Source organism: Coffea eugenioides, chromosome 1 (assembly GCF_003713205.1).
Source record: "Coffea eugenioides isolate CCC68of chromosome 1, Ceug_1.0, whole genome shotgun sequence".
NCBI lineage: Eukaryota > Viridiplantae > Streptophyta > Magnoliopsida > Gentianales > Rubiaceae > Coffea > Coffea eugenioides.
This window is the reverse complement of record NC_040035.1, coordinates 46,577,267-46,592,903: the sequence shown is the minus strand read 5'-3', so window position 1 is coordinate 46,592,903 and position 15,637 is coordinate 46,577,267. Positions and strand designations below refer to the sequence as shown.

Below are 15,637 nucleotides of genomic sequence, written 5' to 3'. Positions count from 1 at the left end.
CCTCCAAGCCAAGGTCGTAGTCGGTGGTTTTAGGCAATTCTCCAGCTTCGTTAAAGAGTATATTGAAGCACGGCTGCTCCTGCAAATTGCTGCTCTTAAGTAGAGAGGAAGACGTCCAGCAGCCATGGCGGAGCTGACGGCGGCAACCCCAGGGACTGATATTCCTCAAAATCAGACTATTTACATTAACAATCTAAACGAGAAAATCAAGCTCGACGGTAATTGTCATCTTTTGTTCTAATTATCTATAATTAAACTCTATCCTATTCCTTGCTAGTTTCAAACTGAAATTTTTGTGTAATTTGATTGTTGGTTGTGGGGGGTGATGGTGGTTCTTTTAGAGCTGAAGAAATCACTGAAAGCAGTTTTCTCACAATTCGGAAAGATAGTGGAAGTATTAGCGTTCAAAACCCTCAAACACAAAGGACAGGCTTGGGTGGTATTCGAGGACGTTTCTTCTGCTCCCAGTGCGCTTCGCCAAATGCAGGGCTTTCCATTCTACGACAAGCCTATGGTAAAATTCCCAATGCCTAAAACCTTTTCCCTTCTTCTCTTTTATGTGCTTTATTCAAATTCCTTTGTCGCAATTTTTGTTATGCTCAAAGTGTTTATACTTCTAGTTATATAACATTAATGTAACTCAAGTTTCTTTTTTCTTTGTTATTTTTTTTATTCATCACTCCTGACATTATCAGTGGATTCTGAACAAAATCTTCTTTTCTTTGAGTACTTCTGATGAAGTGATTTGCTAAAATCATCTCAGAGAATACAATATGCAAAGACAAAATCAGATGTCGTAGCAAAGGCCGATGGCACTTTTGTACCTCGAGAAAAAAGAAAGAAGAGCGATGACAGAGGTAAGACACCTTATGCATCACTTTGTCACATATGATATATTTGCCTTGGTATTTATCCAAGTGCTGAATATCACCATAACAGAGTTTGTTAGAGGTGATTTCAAATTTTTGCGACATATAAAACTCCTTTTCTGTAGATTTTTCTGCCCGCCAGAAGAAATTGCTGTTTTTGTCAATATGAATTTAGAAATCCTACTTTAAGTGAGGATGATAAGCAATCTGCATAAATATGTGCATACTTCATGATATTGTTTGGGGCTAGTTTTCCTTAATATTTTGAGGCTCGTTTAGCAATTTTTCCTGTTAATTATGCTCTCTGTCTTCTACAGGGAGGAAGAAAAAGGACCAGCATGATGCAAATCAACCTGGGATGGGTCTCCATCCTGCATATACTAGTCCCTATGGGGCAACACCTCCGGTAAGCATGTTGTCAAATGATAAATTTATTATCTGTTTTCTATTTCCCCCATTGTATTTGCATTGCTTCCATCTATGATGTAATGATATTTAAGGAGAATAAACTAAGTGAAGCTTCCTGGAAGGTGAAATTCAAAAGTATAACCTCAATAAGCTGTGCATGAAAGAATTGCTACCTTAAGACGATTAACAGTATAGACATGATTGTTGGGTTTATAAGTTCTCAAATGCTTTGCTATTTGTCGCTGTTGCTCTCTTAGGCCCATAGAACAGAAACAGGCCCCCATGAATCAGATTTGTCTCTCTTGAGTACTGAACTTCTGTTTTACAATACCCCATAAAATAAATATTTTAAGATGAAATTAACTTTCTTAGCTTAATATTTATTGGTAAAATGAAGATTTAAAATGATGTTCCTCCCAAGAGTTCTTTAAGAAAGGACATAAATAAATGAAGCACCATGGTGTGTTGCCAATGTCACTCAATTGGTAGCACATTCTTACCTTCTCAGTGTCACAGTATTGGAACTCCTTGTACTAGTTTTTCCCTTTTGTGTGCAAAGTGGGTGCTGCCTCATGATGGATTGCATGAGTTTATGATTAAGCAGATGTGAATCAGATTTTGACAGTTGTCTCTTCTAATAGGAGCATTGGATCATATGCACTGAAAAACAAAATATTCAAGTCCGAATAATAAAACTTTGATCTTGAGGATTCAAATTTTCTGTTCTTTGGTGTTCCCATGATGCTAAATCTGGAAATGCAAGTAAAGAGCTGGTGATAATTTGGCATACCTAGTTTTCAGATGAAAAGATTGGATAATATTTCTGCATATGTTCAGATAGCTGGTCTTTTAACTGATTTTGCAAGGGATGCTGCAAATACGCGGTGTTACTTCTTTGTAAATGTGTCTGGCAATTTAGGCCTGGCTTCATTGTTTATATGAGGCCTGTCTATACTAACCTGTACTGCAAATTGTTTCTCATCATACCTATAATTGTTTTAAATTCTCTCTCTCTCTCTCTCTATAAATGTTACAGTTGTCACAGCTACCATACATGGCTGGTTCTAAAGCTGCTATGCCTGAGGCTCCTGCACCACCAAATAATATTCTGTTTGTCCAGAATCTCCCTCACCAGACGACTCCAATGATGCTGCAGATGCTCTCCTGTCAATATCCTGGCTTTAAAGAAGTTAGGATGGTTGAAGCGAAACCTGGTATTGCTTTTGTTGAGTATGAAAATGAGATACAATCAACTGTTGCGATGCAGGCACTTCAAGGTTTCAAGATCACAGCAGATAATCCCATGTTAATAACTTATGCAAAGAAGTAAATGGATGAGTTACCATCTTTGCTTTTTATTTTTCCTTGAGGAAGAGGATGGTAGGATTGTAAGAATGTTATCAAGTATGATTGTTAACAATTTTACCCTGAATTTTCCTAGTTGTAGTCGTGTAATTTTAGATTGTTGTGTAATTACCTTAAAACGTCTTCTCGGATTGCTCTATTCTTCTCTGTTTCCATCAAAAGAGATTTTTTGGTGACAATTGCTGTAACAATTCCTTGCCATTTTGATTTTACCACACCCTCACAAAATTCTTAAATTCGCCTGCTGCTGCTGCGAGCAATCAGTAAGAGAACGGCAGGGGTAGCGAAATCTTTTCCAGGTATGTCTAAGCATGTATAACACAGCCATACAAAGGCTGATGCTGGTGTAATTGGATTCAGCAAGATCATCAGTCTTTTTCCGTTTCTTTTGTCAACAGATATCTGACTTTGATAACCCAAAAAAATACTGTCCTCAGTTACACAGTTCAATACAGGCAAACTAGCTATGATTATAACAAAATGGCATCTTCTGATTCAGTATAAACTCAGATGCCAAATTTAATCTAGTATTCAGCATGTTCTCTACACTCTTTCTAACTCACTGTTGTGCTTTTCTAGTTGATCCTTCAACCCTTTCCTCCAATCATGAATCAGCCTCTCTTGCCGATCGATAAGTTCATTCTTCAACTTTAACTCTTCTTCCATCGTAGCAATCTCCTGCTAGAACGAGACAACATGAATTTTATATTCCCAGAGGGAGGGACGGGTTGGATGGCATGGAATGTAAGCGATCCCGCTTACACTTAAAAATAATAATAATAATAAAGAATTCTGTATTCCCCATAGGAGAAGGAGGGATGAAGATTATTAAACAAATGAATTTTGGATGCAAGCTGCGCATTACCTTTCGAAGGGTTTCAGCTTTGGAAGGCTGATCTTCCCGTTGCAAGCTTATAAAATGAAGCTGGAGGTTCTTTGCAGCCTCCATAAAATCTCTGGCATGCCGCTCCACATCAACTGAAGCAGAAGAAAGGTATTACCACTTAGCAAGCAACAAAAGCAATTCTTCAATTTGCTTAAAATAAGAACGCATGCAACAATAAGGGAAAGAGGATACAGTGGAGAAGAATAAAATGCGCTTATATGTGTCAAGATAACCACATATCAATTTCCGCACAATCATGGAGCAGCAGGTAATGCCACACAAATATATAAGCAAACCTCTAAAAGTGCACTCAGCCAAAAAAAAAACAATCCAGGGTGATGCAGCAAGCTTGCTTCAGAGAACCAGCCATATTCAAGAATATAAAGAGGAAAGGATTGGTTAACAAAGCCAATGAGAAAATTCAAAAGGTAATCCTCATACATCTAGTGCAGACAGAGAAGCTACAGATGAAAATAAAAAACGATGGAAAAAGTTTAGGCTTATTATCTAAGAATTAGCTCTGCAATACTGTTCTCATTCACTATCCAATAACCCTTCATCTTTAGACTCAAAATTTGCATTGAATAGCCTAAGGAAAACTTCGAAATTCTAAACAATGCCTCAAAAAAACTTATCCTGGAAATAAGAAAAAGGCCGCGGGCCCGGGGGGGGGGTGTGGAGGCGAAATTCTAAAAAGCTCCCTAGTAGTGAACATTTGATCGCTAGAAAGTTGAAATAAATTATGAGAACAAAGAGTACTTCTCAGGGTTTTGACTAGACTCACTCTGATGAGAAGGATGAGGAGAACGATCTATTGCTTGGAGTTCTCTGGCAGGCAGGCATGGAAGCAAAGCAGCCTCTAAGGCTGTGACACAGGCAATCATGTCGTCCTTAGATGCAGGAGGAGACTGTGAATCAAGTGCATGCTGCTGTTGATCAACTGATTGCCTGTCAGCCATATCTATGTCAGCTGAATGCTTTATAGATCAACCAACCAACCAGAATCTACTCCAATAGCCAGAGACGGATTCTGTACTGCAAGTAGGAAACAACGGATCATCAATGCCTGTTGAATGATGGCCGCCAAAATGTCCCCCAAATACAAAAATGTAAAACGATAAATAATGCCCTTCAGCAAAAATGAACAAGTAACTCTATTCCGCTCCTTGCAGACACTGAAAAATTATAAACACGTTATGGTAAAAGCAAACATATAATCATCGATTCGGCACACAGCAAGAACGAAGTAGACCAAAAAAAAAAAAAGTCCTTTCATAAAACACGTTACAGAAATACTTAGCCTGCCAGATTGGAGTTTTGGGTTGAAAAGGCAGAAATACCTTAGGTGAAATTAACGGTATTTCACAGCGCATAGTGAATTAGTGATCAGGAGACTAAGACACAAATGGAAGCAAGATTGCTGCGGCAAACTCACCCCAAAAAAAAAAATCCCAAAAAGGCTCCAATGTCAGAGAAAGGATTGGCCACACAATTCGACAAACATATGGCGTACAATATTATAGAAATTTGAACACATTTGCTCCTCGCAAAATCTCACCAAAGATTTCTTACAATAAAGTTAATTATTCACAAAATAATAAAGAATATGATTTGCCAAAGATAAAAGAAGGCAATCACACAAACGGGAAGAAGGGGGGAGAGGGGCAGTTTTGCAATTATAATTCTCATTCACATTTTGCTGTGTACGGTTGTAAAGAATTGTAAAGACGAAAAATGGTCACCTCCGGAGCCCTGGGGGAGAAGACCGCTCTCTTAATTTCTAGCAGTAGTAATTTCTAAGAAACCAGGGCGGCCAGGGGGATCAACCGCCGCCGACTGCCAGCGACAATGTAGATTTGCTTAGGCACTACTTCGTATACAAACTAATTTCCCATGAGTGGCGAGCCGTCTTTTCCTACTCCACTTGGATTTTTTTTTTTTTTTTTTTTTTTTGCCAGTAGAACTGGCTTTTCTGTACATGGTCCAACAAAACAAGGTCCTAAAGCCTCTTCATTTCAATTCCAAATTTACCCTTCTAAGTACTAATAGCAGTCTTTTTGCTATAGCACTAGCAGCAACTCACCTTATCAACCAACTAGGCTGGCACGAGAGAGTTTTAAGCTCAAAGCACGAGAGAGTTTTAAACTCTTTGAGCGAAAGTTAAAGGATCAAATTTTTTACTTATATTCTAATATCCAGGCTTTTTTGAAAATGTTTCTTGTGCCTACACATTCTAATATCTAGACTTTTCTAAAAATGTTTTGCTAGTGGATGCGTGTAGGCACCCGTCTGGAGCAGTGCTGATTCATCGAATTCCTTTTAATCTTTTTAAATTCCCTTCCCCTAGTATACAGGAGGAGTAGTTATAGGACAAAAAAAAAATACAACTCATCTTATCATTGGCGTGCAATGCAACTCAACCTGTTGAAATTTTTTGTTTTGTACCTATGCCCACTGATAGGGCTACTTCTTTCACCTAGGGTGAGGGGGTTGGGGGAAAACGAGTTGAGTCGCATACGAGAAGGTGAGTTTAAATGAGAGATTTCGAATTCAAAAACTTCATATTTTTACACTAAATAAAAAGGCTACTTTTTTCGCATATGATAAAAGGAAGGAGATTGCAGATGAATTGAGTGATACAGCAGAACGGAAGTATAAATGAATTCGAAAGCCTCCCACTTTTACACTTCAAAAAAAAAAAAAAAAAAGAGGCTACTCCTTTGGAGCGCATGTGTGATAAAAGGATGAAATTGCAGAGGAAACAATTTGTAAAAGTGCTTCGTCTGTCTTAATCGGAGCAGAACAGAGGCCATTTATCACGGGAAGAAAATTCAGTCCTCCTCATACTCTTGGGTACCAATTTATACACCCAGAGAGAGAGAGAGAAGGGTACTCCAATAAGAACAAGCGTAATGACTTGGAAGATCGATTTTGTCATACATGGTGATATGAAACAGCCCGGTTCCCGCCTCTTTCCAAAACCACCCAAAAATAAATAAATATATACACACACACAGAGCGGCAGGAGAACACAGAAATCAAACCCTTTATATAATCAAACCTTTTGAACCACATATCTCCTGTAATTGAACTTTACTTGCAAAACGTATCGCATCTTTATCTGCTCCACGTTGTAAACTATGTACTCATTGTACAGAAGACTAGCCTGCAAGCAGAAAATTTCAGTGGTAAATCAGCTATTATAACTGTGTGAAAACCAGAAAAGCTTATGTAAGTAACATCAGTAGTGTGCGTAATTATGACGAGACAAACCTTGGTTCCTAGTTGCTTTGGTCTACCTGAGGGAACTATGACGCCGTCTTCAAGCATTTGAGACTCGGAAGAGTCTGGCGCAGTAGCACCGATTCCTTTTGTGCTGCAATTTAGCAAGTACCATACAACTCAAAAAGTTTTCCATTTACTAAATAATTCATCGGACTGACTCAGGTTGTCAGTACAATAAGAGGAGAATATAGGCGCAGACCTCAGCTTCCCCTGAGGCAACTTGTCTGCATTATAGTCTGCGTGTAGCAGTTCAGCCATGTCCCCCAGTGCAACCTACAAGACAACAGCCGGTTTGTTCAGTAGGAACACTTGATAGGGATATCTGAGAATAGCTTTTCATGTATTTGTGAGCAAATAATAATGTTGATAAAACATCATATTATACATATGCGCAGAGAGAGAGAGAGATGAGACCTCTTATTCATATCAACTTAAATATAATCCAGCAACAATATATTCAGGACACTAAATATGAAGTTTATCTTTCCACTTTTATGATTTCTCTTTTTTCCTTGAAAGTCAAGAGAACTGAAATGAATTAGAATAAAGTAACCTCGCACAACAGCAGCACACCGGCATCTGCATTGGAAGATGAATAGCAATAATTTGCACTTTTGGAGAACATATCTGCAAAATAAACACCTTTCCCAAACATATAACCTGTTACCGGTGCTTCTGGAGGAGCAATTCTCAAACCTGAAAATTTTTATGGCACATTTCAAGTCAACTATTGCCCAATAACTACAGAAATGTACTATGACAGATATAAATGAAATGTATAACCTTGTGATAGAATTCCAGTCCAGTTTGTGAGCCTAGAACCATGCCATAAGAGCAACCTGTTGTGTGTCTTAGAAAACTGCTCGGAAAAGCAATCAGACTTTTGCATCAGCCTCATAGCGTAGGAGAGAAATAGAGATTGGACAAAGCATAGGACTGAAAGGAAAAAACCGATGAGGATGTGCGATACAAATGTGTTTACCTTCTTGAAGCGTTCAGATTCGCCTTCTCTTGAAGCCCTAAAGATTTGAATGATATCAACACTATAACTTGAATGAGTCTTTGCATGGGTGTTCTTCATATATTTCTCTATCTGAAAAGCAGAAAGCACATTGCATTCTATGATTTGAGCAAAGAAGGTAACTAAGTTCTATATGATTAGCACCTTTGCGCACTAAGCAAAACAAGAACAACAGACTGCAATTGAATAAGTCCCTATGCCAATCCCAGACCCGTAAAGTAAGCATCTCAATGCCTGATCAGATTTTGGAAGACCAAAAACTAAGAATATAACAAATCAAGAACAGTAAACAAATACCATTTTATACTCAATTGAATCAGCTTCAATGGGAGTCAGTTCACAATGAAGCCGTTGATAATGGGAGTACAAAGGATCCACCTATTCACAACCAGAAATGATGAGTTAATGTCTGCAACTCAAGAAAGTGTTTCCTGAAGAAAATAATGATGCCACAGATGAGGGAAGAAAATCATCTATCAGGAAGCATATACTGTGACAGAGAAGTAATCACCGGGTGCATGACAAATTCACTTTCTCAGATTTTTAATTTCTCCCAAAGAAAAGGAGCTAACACCTTGAGTTTCCTCTTTGACATTCATTTTCTTATTGAATCTTTGGAATATTATCACTTCCTGCAATAGATTCTCATCAATCTCTATTAGAAGTACTAATTAAAAATACCACGCCATGAAGCATCATTTTCATATGAACCACCTCTCTCCTGGGAACCTGGATGTGATATTGGAAGTCCACTGGTCATAGAAATTGTTCAACAAGCAAAAGCAAATAGTGGAATGAATCCTGACGCAAAGAAAGTTGAAAGGAAAAAATCCAGTGATTGTTGCACTAAAATCTGCCCTCAAACACCATTCCTAATCTTCTTTCTACAAGATGAACATGGGTGCTATCCTAAGACGATGCCCACTAGCATTCTCTTTTATCTAGCCATCAACTTTTCACAAGACATAAATTATGAATCCTGATTTAGCACTGAAGAAATAAAAGCAACTCAGATGCATCTTAGTTTTGTGAATAAAGAGCAGAAAGTCATCCTCGTGAAAGGCTTAACTAATGATATCCTTGCCTAGACAAAGATATGAGCCCAAGTAGAAGGAATAATTATATTTGCTTATTGATGTTGGCATGAAGAAAGTTGAAAGCAAGATTTATTTAATGGTTCCTATGTTGAGATTGACATTTAAGCACCATATCAATTTATTCCTTCTCTAAGATATCTAAGTCCAATGCTTCCCAATAAACAATGACCATTTAACATTTCTTAGATTGACCCTCAATTTTTTACTAGAGCCAAGAGCTGAATTTCTCAAATTCAGCAAATATAGAATCAAGCAAATCTAGCCCATTTTAATTTTCTCAACAAAGAAGAAAGAAAATCTATCCAATTTAGACTATTAATTACTGCAACCAAGGCTAGATTTGAATTAGACATAGTCCAAGTAGAAGGAATAATATAAAATATAACATTGAATCACTTGTAAGAGGAATAAACGGTTACAGAAACGAGTACCTGCATAGCAGTATCATCCTCCAACAATTTTGTTGCCACCTCAATCTCCCCAAGAGCTTCAACCTTCAAATTTCCCAAGATGCAAAAATTGTTCTTATTAGAAAAAACTATACCGAACATATATCACATAGAAACATGGATTAAAAAGAGATAACTGTGGTTTGACAATTGCATGGTAGCTAAAACATAAAACAACAGTCATTCAGTATGAGGAACGCTGTCAAGCATTTAAGATCAGTAACTCAATGTGCTTGACATTCTTAGTGGAAATATTTTCAAGTACATTAAGGAACATATGCATTAAATCAACAAAGAGATAAAGATTCACCATTTCCAGTTTTGATTTCAACTTCTGAGGGGTATCAATGACAAATTCACCTGTCATCATGCATAACTTTAAGTTACTGCAGAAGCACTAAGAAAAGAAGGAAGAAAATGGCCCAAAAAAAAAAGAACAAGGAGTATGAAAAACAAAGAGACAATTGAATTAACATCATCAGCTGGCCCATTGTAACCTCGACACACTTATTAACGAGGGTGTATAACTCAAGCATGGGTGCAAAGGCTGCAGGAGGAAGGAAACTTACGCATCTTTCTATAACCAAAATCATGAGGTATAACCGTGTAGAACTCCCTGCAGAAGAAATTGCATCACAATCATTATATAGAGAGCCAGATCATCAACACAGTGCTTAAATCATATACCACCAATATTGTGTAGAAAATTCATACATTGCATATATTCTTACCCACTCAATTGCTCAAGAATTTCCCTATCTGACTGCCCAATTATGTCTGCAATTCTTCTCAATACATCATATCCCTGTTCATATCAAAATAAAGCTATGAAGCAAAATAATACACCAAGCAGAAAGCAACATATTCAAGCAAACTTTATCATCAACATCTTTTTGGTCAAGATAAGCAAGCAGAAATGCAGACCTGCTTGATAATTGGATCATTGCTAAGAAAAAATGCAACACCTAATATTTCTTTTTTCTCACGGGAGAAGAGGTAACATAAATGGTTTTGTTCGCCACAAATAATTTCAATTTCTTATCCTATAGAAAATTCTTTTCAGAAATCAAAAAAAGGTTTCATTTTTGACAGATTTAAGATAGTAGTTGAGAAAGCATTCAATCAATCAATCCTTACATATTTTTCTGCCAAGCAATATGCTTTTGCGACTGATTGCCAGATAATTCCTTGAATATTTAACTTGTCATTTTTATGGTCAAGATATGCCTATGCTTTTCCATTTTTAACATCAATCCTCGAGTAACAAACTTAAGAAGGAAAATAGCTTGCTGAAATTACAACTACACCTAGTTCCAAAACAACCTCATTACAATGTCACAAAAAAGTGTAAAAGATGGGCCCTCTCAAAGTTATTTAAAGTTATGTACTAATACTTATAAAACTGTTGCAGGTCATGGAAGCAAATAATAACAGGAAAAAAGTGAAAAATCAGAACAAATGCCAATTTACTATGTCAGAGTTTCAAAATTAAAAGAAGCATCAAATTGCCCTGGAGCACTGAGTGTTGCAACAATCACGAATTCTAGGACTTCATCATCTCACATGAAGACTAGACACTTGCAATCTATACTGTACAAAACTAAGACCATAAAAGTCTTGCTTTGAAACATTTCTAGCACGATCAAACATGTTAGGCCAAGATTTCATTATATCATGATGCAAGAGTCAATAAACATAATTAATCTGGCTTTGAAATTAAAGTTCATATGTTCAGTACTTGAGTAAAAAATATCCAGGGAAGGAAAGGTTTCATGCACAATATCTTCATAAATTGTTGACCTACTGCTTAGAAAAAATTTATATGTACAAATGCATGCATATAGTTTACAGAAGTCAATGATAAAGCACTACAGAAGCCAATGATAAAGCAACTTACCTTCAAAATTGTTGATTTGCTTAGTTTACCAAGAGGCAATTTTTCAGCATTGTATCCTATTAAATAGCAGAGGATGTAAATGTTACCCATAGCTGATTCAAAACATAGAGAACTGATAATGAATGATTAATGACAGAACTATGTGATAAAAAGAAACTATCATAAAAGCAATTTGAGTAACCAGCATCTCATAATTAAACTAGACATGCTTACAGAGTAGTCTCATTTTCAAGATCATTTTCTTTCCACTGACCTCCATCTCTTCTTCCAGGGAGTAACAAATACCATACTATATTCCACAAACTACTAAGCATGCCAAATGGGATTCACGAAAAGAAAAAAAAAAGAGAATATTAAGGAAAAAATACGCATGAAATTACAGGGTTAAACAAAGCAATATAAGTTCATAACTGTGTTCTTAAAACATGTGGTGAAGTTAGTTTTTAAAACCATGAATAGCACAAGAGAAACCAAATTAACTATGACAGAGAAAGATAAAGTGCCATATGCTTAGGACACACAGGGTAAGGAATGACACCAGGTAAATACGTCAGAAATATTAATAGCAAGACATACATACACTCTAAAGTATGGCAGGTGTATCACAATCGCCTGAGAATTCACATGAAGGACAGAGACATTACATATATACAAAACCACCATATTGTATTAACTGCTGATGACCAGATAAACTTGTGATAACCCTCTTCACAAGAAAAACTATAGGAGTTTGATAAACAAACCTATTTCAATCATTTGTTGCTTCATCATGCTGACGTTACAGATAAGAGAGATGAACTTTGCAAGCCGCGCTTCCAGCTTTGTTTCACGAGGTTGCCTGTCCATTTTTGATGCTGATGGTTCTTGGACCTGGAATTGTCAAAAAAGTTTAAGAACTGATACCAGAACCATCTGAAAGCTTGCGGTATCATACTAATTGGAGATAGATATGAAATGTCTTTGCCCTTGAGACCAAGGATCTTATGTATTGCAGAAAAGCAAACTTCACATAGCCTGGCTTCTCATTTTGAGTCATTCACTTCATGTAGTCATTTATTTCTGTGTACTGAATTAGGACTAAATTTCAGAATCAGTCTTAAAACAACTCACAGTTGATTCTTTGTCAGTTTTACTGTAGTCCATCTCCAACCAAGTATAGCTCTTGGGATGAGCAACAAACTCGTGACGCTCCCACCAATTGTTCTTAGTCTTCCCATAGAACTTGGTTTGAAACTCATCAATGGCAGTCTGTTTAGACGTGTAGGGGCCACTTAACTTGTTCTGACCCTTTGAACCAACTCTACCCCATCTGTTAAAAACCATGAATCTTCCACCATCGTCGGATTCTGCAATCAATCAATTTACGGCGTTCAGAGAAGCATTAATAATTGAAAAGACAGGGGAAAGCGGCATTCTATGATTCAATCAAGTGCAATGCAATGGAAATTGAATGACTCAGTAAAACGACTAAGAGCATGGAATCCAAGTATCAGAAATTTGCTAAGAAAGACGTAATTTGGACGCTCCATGAGTTGAATACCTACCCAAAACTTGAATAATGTAAAACTTGTTATTGTTATCCCCAACGTTTGTCTGGTTCAAGGTGGCATCATAAATATCCTCATCCTGCTCGAAAGAAGAAAGAATATTATGTTTGAGTTGTAAAGAAAAACAGTTAGGAACAGAAACCATTCAGCATGAATAGAAAGAAGACTTGCCTCTTGCAGAACATGGTATTGGGACTTAACCTCATCCGGAAGCCACTGATCCAATACAGCTGCACCCTTCTTGGTCGCTGTAATTTGTTTCGCCTTCTTACTTTTGTCTTCCTCTGCCACCCATATCATTTATCCATCAAAATTTTATCAGGACTGTGATACCATAAATACATAACCGTAAGAAAATTTCCATGTTATACCTTCAAGATTGTGGTCGTCGTCCTTCCTGTCTGCATCTGCATCTGCATCACTTGAAAGCCTTTCAATAAGTTGTTTCTTGGACCCAGTCGTTGAAATCCCTCGAAGACTAGCTTCTTTGCGGAGTTCTTTAACGCTCATTTCTTGAAAATCTTCAGTGGCTTTGACTTTGTCGTTGGAATCCCCATTATCATCATCCCTCTGTCTTTTCCGACTGATTAAATCTCCGTCCGCATCTCTGGATTTCTTACCTTTCTCCTCCTCCTCCTCTTTGACCGCCGACTCCAGTCGCCGAACCTATAGATGATTCACTCGATCAAAAATTTCGACAGCAAACAGACAAGAAAGAGAGAGAAGAAAAAAGGAAAGAGAAATCATTGCGGGAAAAAGGGGCAGGGGAGAGGTTGGGTATTCAGACCAATGCGGGCTTGGTTCCAGTGGTACTAAGGCCTCGTTTGCATAATTCGGAGCGGAGTTCATCCACTTTGAGTTGACTTGCCATTTACAGTCGTTTAACTGTGAGATAGACAGAGAGATTGAAGGAAAGGAAGACTGAAGAACAAAGAGCGGGTACAAGGGCTTTTATAGAAGTTTCAGGGGCGGATGAATTATGCACTAGTCTCTGCTAGTATTACTGGTCTATTACCACTCTATTACCACTACTAACTATTATTAAATAAATAAATAATAAAAATAAGCTTCCGAGAGAAGGAAAACTTAGAATCTAGTGTACGCGGCACGGTTTTTGGCGCCTCCCCTCAGATTTGTAATGCCCAACGACTTGCTTAATGCCCACACGGCGTCGTGGCACCTCCTTTCAGGTTATTCTTTTGGGAAAATCGCCAATTTAGTCCCTAAATTTTTTTTTCTGTCGATTTAGTCCACATACATTATTTATAGTCAATTTAATCCCTAAACTTATATTTCGGTTCCAATCAAGGAGCTTAGCGGCGGAGCCACCGCATAATTTCCATCAGCTTCCCAATCGAGCAACCCAAAAGGGTATTTTCGGAACTTCCATTCTGGAGCCTTTACCAAAATTAACCGAAACAAAAGTCTTATGAGAAATACCCACCCAAAACCCAAAATGAAAACAAAAAAATTTCTTGGGCAAAAAATTCTTGCTCAGCTCTCATAGAAGAGGGGTGGTGACCTTGTGGCTTTCTTTCGAATCTTGGAAGAATTTTTGAAAAGTTCTCACTAAAAAATCTGAATGCATCCCATGTTTGTGTTTTATCATCTAAATCTTCTTAATCTTCAGCCAACCAATTGATAGAATAAATGCAAATGAGAATCACAAGTAGGAATACCAGTAACAAAGGGCGCTGCGCCCCTTGATTCGGCCAGAGAAGAAAGAAGCCCTCAGAGGCTAGAGCCCGTACAAGAAACGCCCAAGGTGACGCACTTCTTTCAGAGAGCACAAAAACACGCACAACACCCACTAAAATACGACTCTAACACGTTTCACAAAATGGTGGCTTCAACTTCAATCATCCCATCAAACCCAACTGCCACCGCCAAATTTCCCACCACCTCAACCACTGCCACCACCTCTCTCTCCCCACCCTCCTCCCTCAAATTCGCCTCAAATTCGCCAAACTATCCCTCCACTAAACCCCTCATTTCCCATTCTGCTCTTCCCCATTTCCAACACAAGCCCCTTTCCGCCATCACTCCCCCCAACGCCTCCACCACTCCTCCTCCCACCGTCACCGCTTCCACTTTTCATGGCATCTGCTACGTTGTCGGCGACAACATAGACACTGACCAAATCATTCCCGCCAAGTATCTTACCCTGGTCCCCTCCAACCCGAAAGAATACAAAAAGCTCAGGTCCTATGCTCTAACCAGACTTCCCTCTTCCTACCAGACTCGTTTTGTTGAACCGGATCAATTCAAATCGAATTACTCCATCGTCATCGGTGGTGACAATTTCGGATATGGGTCGTCCCGTAAGCACGCCCCGGTGGCGCTAGGCGTGGCAGCGGTGGTGGCTAAATCTTATGCAAGGATTTTCTTCAAGAATTCTGTGGCGACTGGAGAAATTTTTTTGTTTTCATTTTGGGTTTTGAGTGAGTATTTCTCATAGGACTTTTGTTTCGGTTAATTTTGGTAAAGGCTCCAGAATGGAAGTTCCGAAAATACCCCTTCTGGGTTGCTCGATTGGGAAGCTGATGGAAATTATACGGTGGCTCCGCCGCTAAGCTTCTTGATTGAAACCGAAATATAAGTTTAGGGATTAAATTGGCTATAAATAATGTATAGGGACTAAATCGACAGAAAAAAAAAGTTTAGGGATTAAATTGGCGATTTTTTCTATTCTTTTTGTCAAGTTTTTTTTTTTTACACAATAAATTCTATTTTAGGCCAACCTATTCTATACTAAGAGTAAGGAGTATATCCAAGGGGTCAATAAAGAATCTAGAGTTTATATAGACCTGCTT

At 38.0% G+C, this 15,637-nt stretch overlaps 3 protein-coding genes across 3 annotated transcripts; 1 reads left to right on the top strand and 2 right to left on the bottom strand.

Annotated features, from left to right (window-relative positions):
• LOC113781057 (U1 small nuclear ribonucleoprotein A) lies at nucleotides 1-2,821 on the top strand. Its single transcript, XM_027326898.1, has 5 exons — nucleotides 1-218; nucleotides 342-514; nucleotides 764-857; nucleotides 1,187-1,275; nucleotides 2,314-2,821. Exons 1-5 carry the CDS (start codon nucleotides 125-127, stop codon nucleotides 2,605-2,607), a joined length of 744 nt encoding a protein of 247 aa, XP_027182699.1. The 5' UTR covers nucleotides 1-124; the 3' UTR covers nucleotides 2,608-2,821.
• A 144-nt stretch (nucleotides 2,822-2,965) lies between these two features.
• On the bottom strand, nucleotides 2,966-5,446 carry LOC113781066 (mediator of RNA polymerase II transcription subunit 28). The gene is made up of 4 exons (XM_027326910.1): nucleotides 5,271-5,446; nucleotides 4,313-4,563; nucleotides 3,508-3,620; nucleotides 2,966-3,320 (listed from the first exon to the last, which is right to left on the bottom strand). Exons 2-4 carry the CDS (start codon nucleotides 4,485-4,487, stop codon nucleotides 3,186-3,188), a joined length of 423 nt encoding a protein of 140 aa, XP_027182711.1. The 5' UTR covers nucleotides 4,488-4,563; nucleotides 5,271-5,446; the 3' UTR covers nucleotides 2,966-3,185.
• An 878-nt stretch (nucleotides 5,447-6,324) lies between these two features.
• On the bottom strand, nucleotides 6,325-13,763 carry LOC113775865 (poly [ADP-ribose] polymerase 2). Its single transcript, XM_027320908.1, has 18 exons — nucleotides 13,612-13,763; nucleotides 13,196-13,490; nucleotides 12,996-13,108; nucleotides 12,822-12,903; nucleotides 12,388-12,623; nucleotides 12,021-12,147; nucleotides 11,278-11,333; nucleotides 10,112-10,185; nucleotides 9,950-9,996; nucleotides 9,691-9,740; nucleotides 9,363-9,425; nucleotides 8,132-8,212; nucleotides 7,796-7,906; nucleotides 7,597-7,672; nucleotides 7,367-7,509; nucleotides 7,013-7,086; nucleotides 6,802-6,904; nucleotides 6,325-6,694 (listed from the first exon to the last, which is right to left on the bottom strand). Exons 1-18 carry the CDS (start codon nucleotides 13,693-13,695, stop codon nucleotides 6,584-6,586), a joined length of 1,926 nt encoding a protein of 641 aa, XP_027176709.1. The 5' UTR covers nucleotides 13,696-13,763; the 3' UTR covers nucleotides 6,325-6,583.
• Nucleotides 13,764-15,637: the final 1,874 nt, after the last annotated feature.